This window comes from Oculina patagonica, chromosome 9 (assembly GCF_052425735.1).
Source record: "Oculina patagonica isolate OP01 chromosome 9, crgOcupat, whole genome shotgun sequence".
Taxonomy (NCBI): Eukaryota; Metazoa; Cnidaria; class Anthozoa; order Scleractinia; family Oculinidae; genus Oculina; species Oculina patagonica.
The window spans coordinates 16,334,634-16,355,682 of NC_135766.1; the positions used below are offsets into that span (position 1 = coordinate 16,334,634).

General features: G+C 38.0%; 1 protein-coding gene across 1 annotated transcript; it reads right to left on the bottom strand.

Annotated features, from left to right (window-relative positions):
* Positions 1-145: 145 nt before the first annotated feature.
* On the bottom strand, positions 146-19,258 carry LOC144666953 (solute carrier family 12 member 8-like). Its single transcript, XM_078528398.1, has 12 exons — positions 18,871-19,258; positions 15,876-15,954; positions 14,345-14,412; positions 12,409-12,600; positions 11,484-11,715; positions 10,748-10,949; positions 9,326-9,560; positions 8,094-8,652; positions 6,451-6,566; positions 5,778-5,895; positions 3,703-3,763; positions 146-2,808 (listed from the first exon to the last, which is right to left on the bottom strand). The coding sequence occupies exons 1-12, from the start codon at positions 19,039-19,041 to the stop codon at positions 2,658-2,660; spliced, it is 2,184 nt and encodes a 727-aa protein (XP_078384524.1). The 5' UTR covers positions 19,042-19,258; the 3' UTR covers positions 146-2,657.
* Between the last annotated feature and the right edge of the window lie 1,791 nt (positions 19,259-21,049).

Below are 21,049 nucleotides of genomic sequence, written 5' to 3' on the forward strand. Positions count from 1 at the left end.
GAGGCAAGGAGAAGGGGGAGGAAGCGGTGGCAAACCAGCGATGGTTTTGTACTCTCACCGCATTTTCTACCGCAGTGTTGGACAGTACGGCCCAAGTGTGATTTGATGTCTCTTAGGTAAAATTAAACACACAACAAGCACAATGTGACGATGAGTAGAGTTTATTTCCATCAGTCGCTTTACAGCATGATTTCGAAGATACATAGCGAAAGGTGACGAAGTGAATTAAGGTTTATAACACCACAGCTTTCTGTCACTAATACTCTATTCACCCATTCCCTGCCAAGCATATCAATGCTGTTTTTAATCTCACTCTCCCTTAAGCACTACGGTGATAAAACTCCAACTCCTTTTCAAGCGACCCTTTACGCCTCCACAAGTTATTTCAGTGTTAAAAAGATTGTCAAATCGGAGCCTTGAATTGCTTAACCCTTTTACTCCCCTGATTTGAATATTGATTCTCCTTACTTTCTGCCATACATTTTCCTTTAAATTTAGTTCAGAGAATTTGGTGTTACATCAGACAATATGCACTAGTTAATAATTGTCTTTATTCTCATCACCTGTTCAGTTGAAAATGTATTAATAACGTATGGAGAAATTACAAACTGCTACATCACGGATGGCCAAATTACACTAAGGGCCTGTTTACATGATTCCGGAATGACTTTCATTCCGGAACGAGTTCATTCCATCCCCATACATTTCTCTGTATCTGTTTACATGATACCGAGACGAAAGTCAAGTCATTCCGGAATGAGTTCATTCCGGTTTTCATTCCGGAATGAAAGTTTCGTTCTGGAATGACATTTCATTCTGGTATCGTGTAAACACAGAACCAATTTCATTCCGAGATGAAACCGCAACTCATGAAACCACATACGGACTCCACAGTTTGAATTCAGAACGAAAAACGTAATAGCATTTACTGTTTAGACCAAAGAAGCAGCTCTATGGTCAAATTACTCGTTAAAATTGCACATACGGCCATTAATGGGCACAAAAACATGTTTGCGCGAAACATGCGCCACCTTGTTTTGATCTCGCGCGAAAACCACGCACGTGAAAATACCTTTGGTTGAACCGGTCGACTCTGTCATGTAAATGCAGAACGAACTTCATTCCGGAACGGGTTTCATTCCGGAATGAAAGTCATTCCGGAATCATGTAAACAGGCCCTAACCCTTCTAAGTCCGTCAGTCGTTCGTAACCACTTTCAGTCTACCTTGATGTTAATCATTCTTGTTTCTCTTTGGTTTAGTATAAACTATTTGGTGTTTTTCTAAGTAAACTATCATTTTCAGTTTTTCTTTGGACTTGAATTGTGCCATCGCAAAAAGTGACATAACTCCCTGAAAGCAAACAGCATTCATTTAGCAACTGAAAGCCGTTACAGACTAATAGGATTGTGTGACATAACTACACTTGATAGACTACTTGCATCGGAGGTCAGTAGTTCAGACCAGGATCAAGCTAAACCAGGATTAGTCCACTTAAAATTCACTTCTATGAGTTATATAATAACGATTTCTGTAATATTCTTGTTCGTAAGTTCTTACTTTGAAATTAATCCCGGATTAACATTTAATCCTGGTATAACATTAATCAGATTTCCAACAACTGACCCTGGTGCCTCGGGAAAGTTAGCCTTCATATCGTCAACAAGACATCAATAAATCTCTATTATTTTCCCAACCCTTTCATCATTTTTTTTGTACTTTTAGTAATATACTTAGCCCTATGAAACAAAATAGGAAAACAAAAATAGAGCTTTTGAAAAATGTTAATAAATTAAAATCTTCCAAGGGACATTAATTTGTAAAACCTAAATAAACCAAACAGTTGCTTTTCCAACTGAAGGATTCAGTAATATTTATATACCCTGCATTATAAATAAATATATCCATTTATATACAAACAACTTAATTTTTTTGGCATCTTTTTCTATGCAATATTTTTTCAATTTTGAAAATTCGATCACTACATAACCAAATTGATAAATTCCTTGACTAGATCACATTAGCTACCATCTAAAGACTTCTTCAAGAATTGACGTTGTAATTCTCAAATTATATCCTTTTAACTAAAATTTCTACAGTTGTGTTAAGGACAGAGAAATAAACTATTTTTACAAAATAGAGCTTTCTGTCCCTTTGATGAAATTGTACATAATCTAAACTAATTACAAATTAGAAGTAAATAATGTTTACGTTTTAGTCACCAGGACTTTTGACTAATACTCTTATACAGAAGAATAACCATAAATATCTAATAACATATTTTTTTGTACGGTTGAAGAAATTTCCACATGCATTGGACACAATGGATTATTACTTTTACAATAAATACAGTTTAAGACAGTGACTTTTTTGTAGTATGGTTGAATTAACTTGCAGAAAATGAAACATTGAGAATAAATTATTCTCTTCACGAACAAAGCAATTTTTGAAGGAAAAGCAGATAAAAGATTTTCTGAAAAGAGTAATGAAACTTCTTAAAAAAATTAAATAGACCTCATAATACAATGTCATTTAAGATTAAGTTCTGTATACCTAAATCAATTCATAAAATAATTTTTTGGAGATTTCTATACACCCTCCCCTCCCCTCCCATCCTATACCCCTCCCTCCTTCCCCTATCAGCCTGTCTTTACATGTTCACTGGGGACCGATACTGGATACCATGGAGGATTGGTGCCGTTTGTCTCTGTAAGAGAAGTCTGTGTTCTCTTCAGTAAGCTGGTAAGTAGACATCTGATAAGGAATACCACTGACTGGGACGACAATCTGTTGCTGTGAAGACTCTTTTCTGTTTGTTAGATAAAAATGTCAGTGAATAGATTACCTTAGCGTATTATTGGAAATTTACGCTTGTGTTAATTTTAAAAGGTATTTGTAATTAAATAAATGCGACTTAAATTAACGGGAATCGAAGTAAATGCAACTTTCCAATAAAGGAAATTAACGTGAAAGAGAGGGTAACATTTCAAAATGAAAGAAATACACAAAGCAAAACACTTGAGACAACAGGAACAAGTTTTTCGACACTAGGCGTATAATTCGATACGGAAACAATTTTCATGATACTTTAGTCAAATGTATGGGTTAAGCGAAGGAATCTGAACATTCTTCACAGTTTCAGTGATACTGGTAGATTTCCACCCTGATGGGATTTTTCAAATGCTTTTTTTTTCAATTTGCGTTAATTTCCTATAATAAGTTAAACTTACATGTATCATGTCCTTGCCCTCAGGGGCTTAATATCCTGTATAGGTGCATCACCAGGGTGGAGTATGGGGGGAGCCCCCTCATGGGGGGTTTAGGGGGGCTGTAAAATTGTGCAAGGATACCATTGTCTCTCGAGACAGACAGTTGCCAACAATAAATGATCAAGTGCAGCGTATTCAAACGTCCCAACCCCAAAACAATTAAACGGGTCAAGGGTACAAGGTTAGCCTTAAAACATGACGATTCCACCAAAAAGCACTTCACAAGTAGAAAGCAGCATTAATATATACCAGTGAACTATTTGTTAGCGAAGTCACCTATCTTGTTAAGACAGACAACTCTCTGAAAACAGAGCTGAAAACAGAAACTCTTGGAGTGCTGTTAGGCCAAAATGTAAAGGCTGTGGACTAGATTGCTGTAGGGATACATAAATAAATAATTTTTCAATAATGCAGGCACATGAAGTGATGCCTACCTTGTCAGCTTGTCCCACAAGGACTGGACCCATTTAGAAAACACAAACTCAGAAGCGACACCTATGACAACAAAAAATAACAAGTCATTTAATGCTTGCTAGCTAATAGTCACTCATGGTAAAAACATGTACTATCTTGATTTGTACATGTAGCTGACAAGCTGCACTGGGACTCCATAGACTTAGCTTGTAAAGGTTACAAAATATGTATTCAACTTTTGCTGCAACTTATTTAGGTACAATAGTACTCCGCTGGGACTTACATGAACCATTTCAACCACAACTGGCTTTGGTTGATTTAGGAGAAGTGTTCAAACAAAAAAGATTCCCAGCTGTTTTTAGTTGAAATGATTGTAACCCACTGACTGTGTTTTCACTTAAATCAACTGGTGTTTTTCCAGGTTCTTTTGGGAAAAAAATGCTTTTGGTTAATTTGGTTTGGTTAATTAGGTTGGCTGTGTTGTGTTGGTTTTCCAACACAACACAGACTTGGATATAAGTTTCAATACTTATCACTGGTACTGGCTTTTATGAGAAAGAGAAATTACCCAGGAAGAGGTTTGGCTTTTTGGCTTTCCAATCTTAGTCAGGAGAACAGCAAACTGCAAAAGGTTAATACCTGCAAGTCCTACAGGTGTACGTCGCTTTAGCAAAAAAATTCTCAGTCTGAGTTTTTGTGTACATGGCAAGTTACATGGCCAAACTCAAGCAACTATTAAATACTAATCATCAGCGAAACTAATAACTTCAAAGAGAGCTAAATACAATATCAATGCGTGCCCTTTAAGATATTACGGCCTGGTATCTACAATCAAGTCTACTTGGAACACGCACAAATTAATTTTGTAAACAATAGCCCCGAGTACGAAAACTTCTCTACTAAGTTAATGACAACACAAAGTGCAACCCGACTTGCATATTTTAAACTCGTTGCCAAAAAATCAACTGCTCCAACCCAAAGCCAGCAGAAATGGATGAATGATTGTAACATCACAAATGCTGAAGATATTAAATGGCAAAAGACGTACCAGCTAGCTTCGAAGCGCACAAAAAGCATCAGACTGAAAGAGTTTCAATTTAAATTTTTGCACCGAAGAATATCAACAAACAATTTCTTGTATAAAAATTAATAGGAATTAAAGATGACTCTAAGTGCTCCTTCTGCCGTGAGGTGCCAGAAACATTAATTCATCTTTTCTGGAAATGCCCTAAAACGGAATCCTTCTGGGCCGATGTGACATCAAGGATGACGCAGTGCAAAATTAATCCAAATAACAACTCATTGGAGTGTACTGTTGCTATGGGTTTAACACCAGATTCATCTCAATACTACAATCAAATCAATTTCTGTTGCCTGCTTGCCAGACACTTTATTTGGCTTTGCCATACAAAAGAAACTACCCCCCACATAGATGGTTTTCGGCGATATCTTAAACTTGCATATGAAACAGAACAGATAACAAAAACCACTACTCCGAAGAAATGGGAACTTTTGAAAAATTTCATTTAAAAAGGTCAAATAACCAAAGAAAACCCTTGTATCCCCTGACATTCCACTTTCTACCCCCACTTGCCTTGGCAATGCCACCAACAGCCCTGCATTTTTAATTTCTGCCACCATATTGATTTCGTCCTCTTTTTCCTGCCCCTTTATCGTTCTTGTGCTTATTATTTTCCTATGGTTAATTAGTGTAGAGATTTGTAATACATCGTTTCGTTTTGTTTCCTTACTTTATTACATTGTAATTTTTTTTTTCTTCCTTGTGTGTATTGTATTGTTGTAAGCATTGTTGTAAGCATTAATAATAAAAAAAATAATAAATAAATAAATAAATAAATAAATAAAAAAAAAAAACTTCAAAGAGAGGTTACACATTTCAGGTGAAAAACAAAATTGATGATGAAATTAAACTACCTCCCAATTTTGTGTAATTCAAAGTATTTCTGCAAAAAACTCTTGAAAGCAATTTTTATAAAATTAGTTGCCTGATAATTTTAAAGTTAGCCCATTTACTCCTTTATGTGTGTAATATTCTCAATATGTAAGTATGGACACTATAAAGCCTGCAGCTTACCTTTAGACAGCCCTGGGTTGGCCTGTCCAATATATATGTATACTATTAATGCCACAGAAATGTTGGCCAGTGCATATCCCCAGTTAATAAGGAACATTATCAGCACACTAGCAAATGCCTGCAATGTGAAATATATAAAATACAAGCAAAATAAGAAAAAAATGTACAAAATAATTTGCCATAGCTGAAACATTTACACTTTTATACATTTGCCGTATATTTTGCACTTTATGTTAATAAATTAAACTGAGTGTTTTACTTGCATGCCAAAATAGCATGCAACAGTTTCTGTAGAACTTGTTGTTTTATGAAAAAAGTAACTTTGGTTTCTGTGTTGATCCTTAGAAAACGTCACTACCGGTAGTTTTGGATCATTTCTAAACTACAAATTTATTTCAACAATTGTCACAGGTGGTTTTAGGGGAGGGCCTGAGGTGGCCATTGTACCTACTATTTTGGGGGAATTTTTTTCCTTTTTTTTATAGACAAATTCTGAAAAAGAGTTTTTAATTCTTGGTTTAAAATGCATCCAGAATGCAGGAAATAGCATTCCAAGAAATCCACTAGATTTTTATTTTCATTTTTTTCCTGACGGGGAGGGGGTGGTCCTATGCCCCCTACTAAGCCTCTCGTTTTGCAATGTCCTGGAGGTGGAACTGTCGCAATCACTCACCCCTGCTAAGGACACCCATCGGTTACACAAATCTGAATAATAAGAAGATGGCTGTTTCTCTATCTCCCACTTGATCTGCTGCTCTTCATGGTAGTAGTCCTCTTTCTTTCTTTGTTCTGGATTTAAAAGGAAAGACCAGTGGTATCAGTGTTATAAATATAGATAACCCTAACCTAAGCTTCTGTATTAGTGTAAAACCATCCATCCAGGCTTGTACAGTGAGAGCAAAGTACAGTGGGAGGTTTGGTGGCCTAATGGTTAGCACACTGGAATTGGGATCTAGTACATGTAGTGATTCAAGTTTGAGCCCTGGCCAGGGCTGGACACTAACTTTACACCACTTTCCACTTTGGAAAGTAGACTCAATTTTACTTTCCATCTCAAAATTTTACTTTCCAAAATTGATGACAGTTCCATAGTTGCTAACCATGTTTAATTAATAATAAAAAAATCTTTCTATGTGTCTCATGGCATTGTTTTAGTCGTTAAAAGTTGGACGTATCATTCTCGTTCCACTATCCCACCAAAACTGCACTCCAGGGTGAGGGTTAAAATTAAATTGATCCAATATGGCGGAGAAGCGAGATCGTTTTTTTTTAGACGAGTTTCATTGTTATATTGCTATTTTTTATCATTATCTTAGTTTTTTCACATTTGTTCCATTTAGCCTAAGCATAAAATTTGCTTTCCAGTAAAGCCTGAAATTCACTTTCCAGATCGGAAGTTTGGTTCATTTTCGTTTTTACTTTCCAAGAAGAAAATTTACTTTCCAGTGGAAATCGGGAAAGTGTTAGTGTCGAGCCCTGCTGGCCAAGGTACAGTGTTGTGTTCCTGCATAAGCAAGACACTTAAGTCTCATATAGTTTCTCTCTTCACCCAGGTGTCATAAATACATACCGGTAAATTTAATTTTGGGGGAACCCTAGCATGGACTAGTATCCCATCCAGTGAGGAGTAGAAATTTATACTCCTGGTCGCTTAATGCTACTAATCAAAAACCGGGATAAGCTCTGGCAAGATGGGCCACTAGGCTCAACACAGACTTTACCTTACCATAGTACGGTGAAACCCCAGTATACATGTAAGAAAGAAAGTGCCAAGGGACTGGGGAAAACTGTCAGTTATAACAGGGCCTTTGTCATTCCAAGGTTCTGTTCCAATACCTGTGTAATACTTTTCATGCATATGACCTTTTCAATGACTGCCTTATTTATTTTTGTTCCTTTTACTCCTATTTTTTTGTCTTATTGCAATATTTTCAGTACATGGAAGACTTTATTAAATGCTCAAAAAGGAATACAAGAACACATCTGAAGGAAAGATGGTCTGTGATGAACTAACCATCGTTGACGACCACTGAGTAGCACATGCAAGGTAAATCTCAATCAAACAGAACAGGGTACACCATGTAGAATGTCCTTGGTTATGGTGACAGGCGACATTGCTCCGAAACAATGCAGCGACAATCTTGTTCCAGAGCACTGACAGCCGAAAGAAACTAGCACTAAAAGGGTGTATTTGCGACAGCGACAACGTTTCCCTCACCTAAATTAATAGGCGACAGGTAAGTTGGAAACGAGGGACAAAGAGACATCAGAAACCTTTTGCACGGCCTCTAGAATCTTATTTTCAAAATAACTAACCTTTTCTTTTTTCGTGCACTTCTGTTTTGTTCTTTTCTATGTTGCTCTCTTTTTCTATCAGTTTTGTTGTATCGTCTCTTGATAGGTCAGCATGTTCACCTTCAACATTTACTTTTGTCTCTTCTGTACTATGTTTCATATCCAGAGGCGAGTCATAGTCAGACAAGGTTTCATCTTTATTAATATTTTCCTTTTCTTGAGAATCATCTTTTTCCATGGCATCTTGCTGGCTAAATTTCACATCACCGAAATCATGTTTCTCAACTACACCACTGCCATAACTCGTCATCTTTCCATTGCCTTTGTTTTCAGACGAAATAAGTCGGCTCTCTGCTGACTTTTTCAAATCTTGTGGCTTCCGCTCCGCTGATTTCTGTTGCTGTCTTATGTCGTAGCTCATGGCCAGCTTAAAGTATGCATAGTCAATGGCAGCGTACGTCAAAAGGAAAGGCATGGTGACAATGGGTGCTAGAGCATTCAAGTTACCAATCATAATAAACGATACAGCGACGACAGCCACAAAAATTGCCGCAGCGTAAGGCTCTTGGTTTGGACCACGCTGAAAAGTGATAGATGAAGAAATTAAACAGATAATAATATTTTTTATTCATACCTTATTCTAATAAAATGAGTTTTTAAAACTACAGTACTGTAGAACCATCCCGGCCCCCATGCACCTTGAGTACATATCATCCTCTTTATCCCAGACCATATTGTAATAAAATGCCCTATCGCAATTAGGCATCTGACTTACTTTGTTTGTAAAAATAATCCTCTCAATTAAAGGCACCTGTAGATATTTTTTTAAAGGCCCATTTAAAATACCCCTCACTTCTCCTCCAGGGTTTTATATAATTAGGTCCACTAAAAGGAGCCTTTTACGAAGCAAATCCCACGGCTTAGTTCCAACTTTTAATGGTTTAAGGACCCTCTGTGTGCCCGTTTTGTTTTTGTTGACTTACAGGATTTTCAGTATAATATTATTATATTTTACTTGGAGCATGTCTAAACAAAAGAGATTGCTGAGTAACTGCTAGAGGTAATTAAACACTGACTTGCAGTAACACATCTGGAGGCAATGCTGTATGATCTCACTTCAATATCCAATTCGCATCATTTTGATGGCATTGAAAATCACATATTTCACAGATTTCAAGGCATGGCAGACAATACGGTCATTTAAGTGCAGTTATAAATTTTTTAACACCAAAATATGTTCATAATAAACTTACCCCCTTGCCCAGTGGTTTAATGAGAGGTACAACATTTTCCTTGCTTAAACATTGCAGTACTCTGGGAGCTCCATACTGCGCTCCGAGGCAGGAAGACAAAGAAGACACATACAGACCAAACAGGAACAGCACGCCGACTAAGGACACCTTGGATGCTATCATGTAATCTGTGACCAGAGAGTAACGAGTACAAACTGCTCCCAGTAACACGGCAAACAAGATGTACAGCATCCCACTGGTTACAACAAAAACAACCATACCATTATAAATTATTATTATTTTTTTAAACATAAGTTAATGTTTATGTTGTTATAAGAAGAGTTAATGCTCCATAAAACGAGCCAGTCAAAGATCAAGATCAGAATAATTGCAGGGTTCCCAAAAGCTCTTACGTAAGAAATTCTGGGTGCCCCTTCCCTGGGGCTCTTAAGCTTAGGTCCCCACATAATTTTATGTTTTCGACATTTCAAATTAAACTGGATACATAACTATGTAATTTGAGTTTTTTTTTTCATCAATAATTCAAGTCATGATTTGCTTTCCGAACCACAGCATGATTTGTCAGAATTTCAAAGCAAAGCTTTCTCCCAGTGAGAAGTGAGTTCATGCGGAAAACACTACCAAGATTTAATTTACACAGTGATCAATTTCATAGAGCCAAGTTTTGGCAATCAGCAGGATCTGTGGGGGGGGGGGGGAATTTTACCGAGGCGGGATCCTGGTCCCGGCAAGGTTCTTGGCAGGAGCCTAACGTGGCAGCAATTTTTTTCCCGGTGGGGATCCCGGCGGGATGTCACCATCTTGGTGGGATCTTTACGGGATCTCAGTTCCTGCTAGGATTAATGGCAGATCCCACTGGAATCCTGGTCACTTTTTACATGGGCAAGATAGCAAAGTTATACAAGTTGCCCAAAGGCAAAAGTAAGTCACATGTGGCACCCTGGCTCTGCTAGAGCGCAGCTCTGCAGCCTTAACAAGGAAAAATGATTGTTCATACTAAGAGGGGCCGTAAGGGGGTTTCTCGTGAAACGTGATTGTACGTTTATATTCTCCGTGATCCGTGATTATAAAATATTATTATCCGTGAACTGTGAATGACATGTTAGTCGTGACCCGTGAAAGCAAAACTTTTTTTTTAATAATCTTAAAACTTGACAATAATTCTCCACTTTTTCCGTGAAAACCGACCTGCCGTGCAAGAAGATTCTTTTGGACACAATTTGCGCGATGGCTAAATATTTAAGAACAGGTAGTCAGTCATTTTTTGCAAAAAAATCTTTACAGGACTAAAAACACTCAATATGGAGGCTTAAGTGCACAAGGCTTCCTCGTCTACGATGTTATTTTCCGTGAAACGTGATTTACTATTTTTAATAGTCGTGAACTGTGCGCATGACCCCCCCTTACCGCCCCTCTACTAACCTGAACCCTAATGCTGCCAGTGTTCCTGCAGGAATGTTACTTGATGGATCTTTGAGGTCACCGCTCATGTTAATTCCAGCTAGTACTCCTGTGGCACTGGGAAAGAACACGCCAAACACGGTAAAAAAGTTCTGACCTTCTGAGAACTTGGGTGGTGCATTGTTTTCCATATTTTCAGTCCTGTAGCCTGTAAAACCAGCAGCTAAAAGGAAAAGCACATACATTGATCATGAACTGAATTGTGTTGAAATTTTCTTTTAGATCAATTACTGTAAATGTGTGATTCCAAAACAGTCATATCGTAGAAGCACCCCATGGAAGGTCATTGGAAATTCCAATGGGGGGGGGGGGGGGGGGTGGGGGTTAAATCATTTCAGGAACAGCTTGCAAGAGAATATCTAAACCCACCCCACGGAAAGCCACTTAAAATTCCAAGGGGGGAGGGCAGGTCTCAATGACAAAATTTTTTACGTGAAGAATAACTAAAAGTAAAACAATGTAATTTTCAGAGGGGTGGTGAAGTTCAAACTAAAAAAAAAAATCTGTGTGGGAGGTATGGACATTTCCTGGAACAGCTTGCAGGAAAAAAATATCTAAACCCACCCCATGGAAGATCACTGAACATGCCAAGAGAGGGGGGAGGGTGGATTTCAAAAGCCAACTTTTTTTTTTACAGGAAGAATAATTAAAAGTGAAACTGTCATTTCCAGAGGGATGGGGAAATGCTTCCACTTACCATAGTCTGTGTGTGCAAAAGTGCCGACAAGGAAGTCCAAAACAGAGAGCATGAGTATAGCAAGAAGCAGCAGTTGTAGCTTGACAACCCATTTGACGCCGGCAAGAACTACAACCAACAAGATGAGCGAAGTCACAAGACCAATGACACGCACTGCCCATGGACTATCCCAGCCTGTGGTCTCCGCCATGGACTCACCAAATCCAGCACAGAACAATGAGATGCTTACAGCCTGGTAGTAACAAGACATTCTCAATAAACCAAATTCTCCATTCAAACACAAGAATTATTTAATATTGCATTTGAATAAAATTTCATATAAAAATATGCAAATGTCACTGTACCAAAATGGTTTTATTTTCTTGAAACAGTATTGCAAGAAGGGAACACAGGTCTACATATTCTACATACATGTACAGTGATATCTGTGCTATACCTACAACTACAAGGGTGCCAAATACTGAGTTCACACAAGTACCTGTTGTTGGACAAATTTTGTTAAACATGTTGCATCTTGTTCACGCAATAACGACAAGTTGAAATAGATCATGCTCTAGTTTGTTCGGCACTATGCAACATGTTCACTTACTTCCTTTGACAAAACATAAGGTTCAACATGAATAATGTATTGGACAATATTTACAGGGATATGCAGGGGATTTATAAAGGTTTGGAGCACGTGGGCATCAGGGTTTTGGACCTGGGTAAAGTATTAGTAAGACCCTACCCTCTTAGGTAAACTGAAGTCAGTTCAGATGTTAAAATCAGCCGGGCAAAGTCATGTTCACAGCTGGTCAATTTTCCTGGTGGCTGGCTCTTAATGAAACCCCTGGATATGTACAGTACAATGTGTTGTGATTTGACTTTACACGCCAGCCTGCCACACGTTTTCCAGAGACATTCAATATAAGAACAATAAACTTACCATTCCAAATGAATAAAGGATTGCTATAGTGCCTCCACTCCGCTGACCAAGAACATGGGATAATAGGAAGTACACACCCCCACTCTCTACATGACATCTTTCACAAACACCAATAGCAGACAACGCAGGCGCCAGGGCAACCAACAGTGTTAAGACAATAATCAACAGCGACAGTCCAATACCTGCATTACCCTGCAATCAATAAACTGACAGTTTAACAGTGTACCCGCACACAATACTGAAAAATGTAACTTGTTTTTTGCTCTTTTTTATAAATTTGCCAATATGTAACATTTAATTACTCAATCAGTTGAGTTATTGGTAATTAAGCTCCAAAAATTAACCCCACCCTGGACCTACATGTACACTGTACAACATGAAGTTGACATTTGTGTAAGTTGACCAAATTTAGCCATATTGCATACAGTGTAGCCATTCATTATCATTATGCTGAAAATATACAGCCAGTGCTTTTTCTGGGAGGAACAGCACAGAGCTCCACAAACATTCTGTCTGGTTGACTAGCACAAGTAGATTTTGCTGTTGAACAAGTAACATTTTACATGTTACGAGCATGGGACAAAGAAAAATTCTGAGTCCCCGACGGGAAATCGAACCCATGGCCTCCCAGATACCGGTTGGGCGCTCTAACCAACTGAGTTACTGGGTTGATATGTGACACGCGTCCTGCATACTGCTAGGATCAGCAATGTCGAATTCATCAAGTTTTTGTAGTAAATAATAAAGATGGTAAATTTTTTTTTAAGCTCGGTAATAAATAATAAAGATAAGATGTTCTACATGACACGAGCATGGGACAAAGAAAAATTCTGAGTCCCCGACGGGAATCGAACCCATGGCCTCCCAGATACCAGTTGGGCGCTCTAACCAACTGAGCTACGAGAGACTCGTTGTGAGCTGGGCCATTTTACTAGGTTGATATGTGACATGCGTCCTGCATACTGTTAGGATCAGCAATGTCGAATTCATCAAGTTTTTGTAGTAAATAATAAAGATGGTAAATTTTAAGCTCGGTAATAAATAATAAAGATAAGATGTTCTACATGACACGAGCATGGGACAAAGAAAAAAGAAAAATTGACAAAAATTTTTCTTTGTCCCATGCTCGTGTCATGTAGAACATCTTATCTTTAATATTTATTACCGAGCTTAAAATTTACCATCTTTATTATTTATTACAAGTAACATTTTATGCCCATGCACTTGCCCAAGCTAAGTTGTTTTTTTTTAGCCCTGGTGAAGTAACAACATAATGTAGGCTTGGGTAATAATTATTATAATTACACTTAAGGTAATGTAATCACAACACATCCCATAGCTGCCGTTTTTTGTCAATATAGACCCGGGTGTACTGGAAGACTGTCTGTCCACGGAGATTAGGAGTCTGTTGACTTTCCCCAGGACAGTGGTTCATTTTGAGAGCATCATGTACATGTATATACCTGCCAACTCGCACGCCTTAGGCGTGAGTCTCACACCTGCGAGTTGAAAACTTCGATCTCACGCTTACGAACCAATTTCTCACGCCTAGTTGAAAAATGTGAGTTATTACAACCATAAATAGCACACTTTACAAAAATATGTGAACTCAAACCAATGTGAGAAACGAAAACTCCATGTAAACTGAATTTATGACGATACTTTCCCCGAAATGTTCAAGTTTTGATAAGAAAAGCTTTGAGAATGTGGTCGTGTACTCGTGTTTAGCAAAACAAGTCTTGGGACTGTGTTCGGGATACAGTTCGGAACGTCTTCGGAATACTTCGGAAATCGTCGGAAATGGTCGTGTCATCTCTGGAAATTGTAGCACTCTTAGGATAAAAATCTCACGCCTTTAACCCAGAAAAAGTTGGCAGGTACCTGTATATGTACACTGTAATTAAAAGTAAATACATGTATTACAGAATGTACGTACCACCATCCATCCTGTTCTGAGAAATATGACAACACCAAAAATGTTCAGCATACATGATGTAAAAACACCTGTCAACAAAGAGAGGAAAGTATTTAAAAAAATCCACTTCTAAGCATATAATCATTTAACAAAAAGTCATGATGCCCATATAATAACCAGAAGTCTGAGTGTATTATGTGTCACTTGTATATAACAGGCATCTTACATAGACAAAATACGTGCACTCATATTAATATGTATGATGCCTTTCCAGGCACTGCAGGCACCATCGTTTATCTAGCTGTAAATAAGATTTTCACTGACAATAACAGTGTTCTCCCTAGGATTTTGGGAAGGCCAGGTGGTATTCTGACTCTGATTTTTAAATGCCGTTAAAACCTGATTTGCGGAACTTGTTCCCCCCACGTTACTATCACTTTTCTGTCTTTTTTCCAGAGTAAAATTTACTAATTTTAGTTTCTTTTCTGAGCAACCCAAATCGGCTGAGTTCCCCATTCTTTATACGAACACGAGAACTTCATTTAGTAATCCATGTACGACACCTTGAAGTGCTGTTGTGTTTCTGTAGCAATTCGATAAAGCTAAGGTAGCTGCTGCTCAACAAAACGAATGCATCACACTCACAGATTTAAACACATTAATGCAAGGGTAAATGACTTTTATAACGATATTAAAGGTGCGAAAACACAGTAAAAAAGTGATTTCGTCTTTGCTTATGGAAAGGAATTCTCGTTCCAGATCTCAAACAGTAGGGTTATGTTGTGTTACATCTTCAATTTTTAAGCCAGGCGGCAACGATTTTCCTGTGAATCAAGCTAGGCGGCCCGCCTGGCCATAGATACCTAGGGAGAACACTGAATAATTGTTTTCCTGCTCCATTTTGCAGCATATTTTAAATTTTCAGATTTTAACAAACTTGGTAATAACATATAACATTCAGTGCAATAATACATGTACATAGTCATGTAGTTATGAGTTATGTAGGATGTATATTATAACGCTGTCAATCATATGTACATGTATATGAATTTAACCCCTCAGGGACTGGGGGGAGAGGGGTTTTTCCAACATTTTCAGACATGACATAAGTTTTTCCACTGTAAATGTCTTTTAACACCATAAATCCCCATAAACCCATACATTTTTAAACAGAAGAGATCCTGGGCTTTTTTCTAGTGCTAAAATGAACTAAATCTGTCTTTAAAGAAAAAAAATATGACAAATCCAGAAATGCAAATGAAACGGTTTTCTTTCTTCAAAACTGGTCGCGTTTTCGATAATAACATTGTTTGGTACATTAGTTTTTCCAAATATCAATTGCTATATCTGTCTAGACATGTCCTAAGCACCGAACAGTAGTTATTTAATGTAAATCTTTTGCGTATTCGCGAATTACGATTGACGAAGTCTTCGGCGTTCTGAGGAGAAGTCTCATTCAATTCCAGCTGGTAGACATCATCAGTGAATAACAGATCAAAATATTTAGGATAACTGCTGTTGATTCCCATTTTACATTGTGAATGAAACTCACCATCCCATGTTCCAAACAACACCCGCTCCCTCACAAAGAAATTTGCTTTCCACCATGGCTTTTCAGATACTTGATCTCCCTAAACATTATAAACATTAAAAAAAAACAGTTAATAAAAATAATGTAATTGCTTACCATATTTCCTCGAATAAAAACCAGGGCCCAGTTGTTCGAAGGGTGGATAATGCTATCTGCCGGATAAATCGCTATCTAGTGGATAAATGCTAACAAAACAAACTATGCTATCCACTGGATAGTGTATTATCCGGTGAATAGCATTATCCACCCTTCGAACAACTGGGCCCAAGTTTTTAAAAAGTAGAGTAAATAAACCCCTTGAGCAATATCTGAGGTATAAAAAGCTGTAATTTTATTGTTAGTAATGGAATTATTATATGATTATCAAAAATAATGACTGTGTAAATCCCCTCGAGCACTAAATAGGCCAAGTTTAAAATTAAAACGCCTTGTCAATGTGCACCGTACAGGAGTTTATTATATATAAGCAATACGTAATCGCTTAAAAAGAGTGCTGATTTTCATGTTGTTGTTTTTTGTTACTATTTTTAAGCTCGATTATTCAGATTAACTTTTGAAGCCCACCCATCCACACTAATCTGGATAAACTTGAAAGCCCAAATGAGCTTTTTGAAAATGCTCTCCAGGGTAGAGAAATTTGACGATGCCAGCTAGCTAGCATCACTAAGTTATAAGTCAAATTTAGTGTAGGGGTGCACATGCTTCACTTATTATTAAGCATTTTCTTTTTTTTTTTCAGATAAGTATGGATCAGTGAACGGAATTTAACATTTTATCAGAAAATACAGTTTTAAATTTATTTGGATTAATCGGGATAGAAATTTTTTTTTTCCATTTTTGGGCCAAAGATGCCCTTTTCAAATAATCTGGCAGAATTAGTTTTGTCGGGGTCTATGACTAAGAAATGTGTTCCTATTTCTGTCAACCCCACCCCGCGCCCTTTCATACTTATCCAGGGTCAGGAATTATATAAGGAATCTCGCAACAACATCACAGTGGGTGCCAAAATTTTTCAACAAAGAAATGATTCAGGCCCGTTCCAAACGCCACTCCGCTCATGTGCCGAACCTAACTCAGTAAGGTTCGACCTTGGAGCGACTTTGGAACGACAGCTGATTCAAACGGCGTATTTGTGTCGAACTTAATTCGCGGAAACAAGCCGTTAACAATAATATTGACTGAACGTCTGCGTTGAGGATGATAAAAGGTTTTTGCAGTCGAAATCAGCAAACTATTACGCAAGTTTTGCTATAATAATAATATTTCCGGAAAAGCAAATTCATTCCGCGAGATTTATATTATTTAAACTGGCCGTTTTCTCTCGAGAATTAGTTTGTAAATGCTAATCTACAAATTTGATCTCACAAAGTGGGAAAACAGCAAAAAGGAATTACCACCAAAACAATTTTCCCACGAAGTTCCGCTTCTCTTGAGCTGAAACATATTAAAAAAGATAAACAAAATGCGAGCCCGGTGAGCGAAGTAATTTTCCCGAAATTTTGTGCCGTCGTGCTTCATGCATGACTGATCAGACCTAGTCACGCCACTCCACTTTAGACCAATCATGAGCGCTGTTATATCGAAAATACATTACAGTAATTCATGCATTAGGTTCGGCACATGAGAAGAACACCGTATGAATCAGCCGCCGCTCCAATGTCGCATAGTGCGGCAGACCCTGTCGAACTTAACGTTGTTTGCCGAACCTAATTAAAAGTGCCGGACCAAACTGATTCAAACGCCGCTCTTCTGCCGTACTTTATTCACCAGTTAGGTTCGGCACATGAGTGGAGCGGCGTTTGGAACGGGCCTCAATTAATTTAAGCATACATGTACATGGCTAAATTAATTAAAGTAAGTTGGATGTAAGCTTACATGTACATGCATGCACGGAAATACTTTACTCAAAGCAGCTCAAAGTTGGTATTTCTCGGCATTGCCTTTTAAGTTTTCAAACACCATTTAAAGCGAATACGCATCGTTTCTTTTTCGGAGTAGCGATTCAGAAAGCCGATCATTAGTCGAGGAAAGAGAAAAATTCAGAGAGCGAATAAATAGCGGAGGCTTGTTGAATTAATCGGCTCATTTCGATTCCTTTCGAAACAATTCTTACTGCATACTCATTCGTGTACCAAACCTTTCGAAAGGATGTTGTTTTGTTCAACGAAAAGAAGAGTAATGGCACATTATAAGCTTTTAATTAACAAAACAAAACCGATCTGAATAACTGCGGGCGGAATGATTCCGTTGAGCTGTTATAATAATTTCATATTTTCACACTCGAACGCCTGATCGAGCTTCTCGAAGCTAAAATAAATTAAATTACTTGAGGCAAAGAAGCGAAGCCCGCCTTTTTAAGCGAAGTGGCTATTGAACAGATAAGCCCATCGAATTAAAGTTTATCGAATCAGAAATCCGCGTACAAGCTTGAAATTTTATTATTTCTGATTAACAATTCATGCCGGCTAGAAAACATATTTCGCTTACCACTTTAATTTGTTTACAGCAAAAAATGTTCCCGTAAAAATTCGTGTTTGATAAATTAATCGATCAACCTTGAATTAAATCACCGAGATTCAAACTCAAGACGACTCGTACATTTTGATGAAAATAAAATTGTTATGTCGTGTAAGCATACTAAAATCAAATCAAAATACATGAAGTAAGCTTATTCTTGTGTGTGTTTGAATCGAAGGCAGCTGCCATCCGACACCACGCAAAAGGTTGATCGGTTCAAGTAAGGATCGAAAATCAAAATAAAAAGATTCTAGGTTCAGCGATTGTGTTGTAGCTATAGGAAATATCGTTTTGTTCCCTTTAAAATATGATAATAAATCGCTTTATTTGCATGTAAGCTAAGAGAATTTTTAAAATAATGATAAGGTTTTAAGGCTTCGAAGAAGAAAAATGAAATTGACAACCGCTACAAGCTTCCCTCGTTTCCCGCCAAATTTACCTGATCCTCGTCGAAAAGCTCTTTCACATTTGGATTTCCAGAGGCCGTACTTCTAACAGCTTTGAATTCTGAAGACTGATCTCGGTGTGACTGCGGAGGCGAAGGCTCTGTTCGGCCAACAGGATCCAACCCAAACCTACTCCAATTTACATTTTCTTTGTTATCCGTCATCTTCGCGTCGCTTGTGAAATTTTAGCCCTCCGTTTCGCTAACTTGAAATAATCGAAAGGGCCAAGTTCACCCATGTAGGGTAAAGCTCTACTCACAAGGGCGAAAAGATCATATTTGCTAGAAGCGCGGTCCATAAAAATTTTCTCATTCGATCAGAGGCTGTTGGCACACAAGCAGGAATACGCATGACATTTCATGCTTGGCTGACAGCTTGGCCAATCAGAGGTTGTCAATGACAACCGCCTTCTGTCCTCACGTCACAATACACCTGCGTTTGTATACAAAGGTCTTTTTATTCGTGTGGTTTTTTCGGTAGCCTGCAACCAGGCTATTTTTTCGGTAGCATTGTTGACTTTTCTTTCCACATAAAATTGGCATTAAAAGGAAAAAATCAGCTAGTATCCCACTATTAAACCATTGTTAAAAATCCTTTGAGGAGTTAAAGATGTAACGCAACAAATCCGAAACAAAACATCGATCGCAATATGTTTTACTCTTTCGCATTATAAATCAATGAATTATGAAGTCTTTGTACTGATTTAAAAAAGAATAAATAAATAAAGCATCAATGTAGTACCATTTAAACTAATTTTTTGTCCTGTATAAATTTGGCAGTTAAGGATAATTTAATCACGACCGGATGAAAATTTTTTTGAACCGCGCGTGTACTCGATGACTTGTAAGATACAAAATAAAATACAGTAACGTTTAATAAAGCAAATGCTTCTTTAAAATATAATGCTGCACTACTATTCAACACTTAAGCTCAGAAGCTTTATCCTTATATCTTCGCAGTCTTCAATGTACATTCACATTTCCCGAGGGAAATGAAAGGTTTCCCTGGGAACACAAGGTTTCTCATATACTGCTCGGGGAAAATTACGAGGGTCTCCCAGGGATTTGGGGGAAACAACAAAACATGTCCAACTTTGCCTGGGGAACAAGGGAACGATAAAAAAAATCTTAGCGCACAAGGAAACTTTACCTTGGTAAATAAAACTCTAGCTTATATTTAATACCAAGGGAAACAGTTCCATTGGAGAAACCACGTTTGCCTGGGTTGATGTTCTTCTTAGTTCCTTGCCCCCTGATGGGGGATAGGGCCGGCGGTTGTTGTTACCTGGGGGTAAACCATTTCTATTTCCCTGCTAGTCCGCTCGCAAAAATAGGGCAAGCCGCGAGCCATGCGGCCCACACTGCCGGAGCTAATCTCGGTTAGGAATATTTCTCAGTGTAGTGCCTCTCTCCACCACCCAAAAGTAGAGAAGCACTGTTAGCTGGCGTTGGTTTAGCTGATCGACTGGCATCAATCCAGGACGAGGGGGGGGGGGGGTAGTAATTGATGACTTCCAGCAGATCTCGCCATTTTGACAAAATTTAAGTTCATATTTTAGAAAACAAATATTCATTACCAGGAATATAAACCCTGGCCTAATAATGGAAACTTGGGATGTTCAAACTTGAGTTGGGCAGCAAAGAGACTTGAAAATTTACTCGAAAGTGCATGCAGGTTCTCAAAAAAAAATCATAACCTTTTCATGTTATATTACCGCGCGCGCTTCTGGAACTCATGATCTGTACTCGCAACAAACAAGACAAAGTTAACCGTCGGGACCGGTTCCAGCTCTCTATCTTTTTTTTTTTTTATTGAGAACAACAAATTTTCTTACAATACTAACATTACTTACAATACCACAAATTACTTAAACAGCTCTCAATCTTAGGCTGCGTCCACACTGACCCGGGTAAATTTGAAAACGCATCTTTCTTTACCCGGATAGGCCAACCGTCCACACTGAACGGTGTTTTTGGTCACCGAAAACGGTACTTCTCAAAAACGCTCTCCAAAGTGGGTACAATTGAAAACGCCGGCTAGGTACGTGGTGTAGTGTGGACGGCGAAAACGGGACTTTTTGAAAACGCTGACGTCAAAAGTCATGCGCTCTCTGTCAAAACAAAAGGTTTATTTAGCTAACCAATAGCCCTTATGCATGTTTTCCTCAGACTG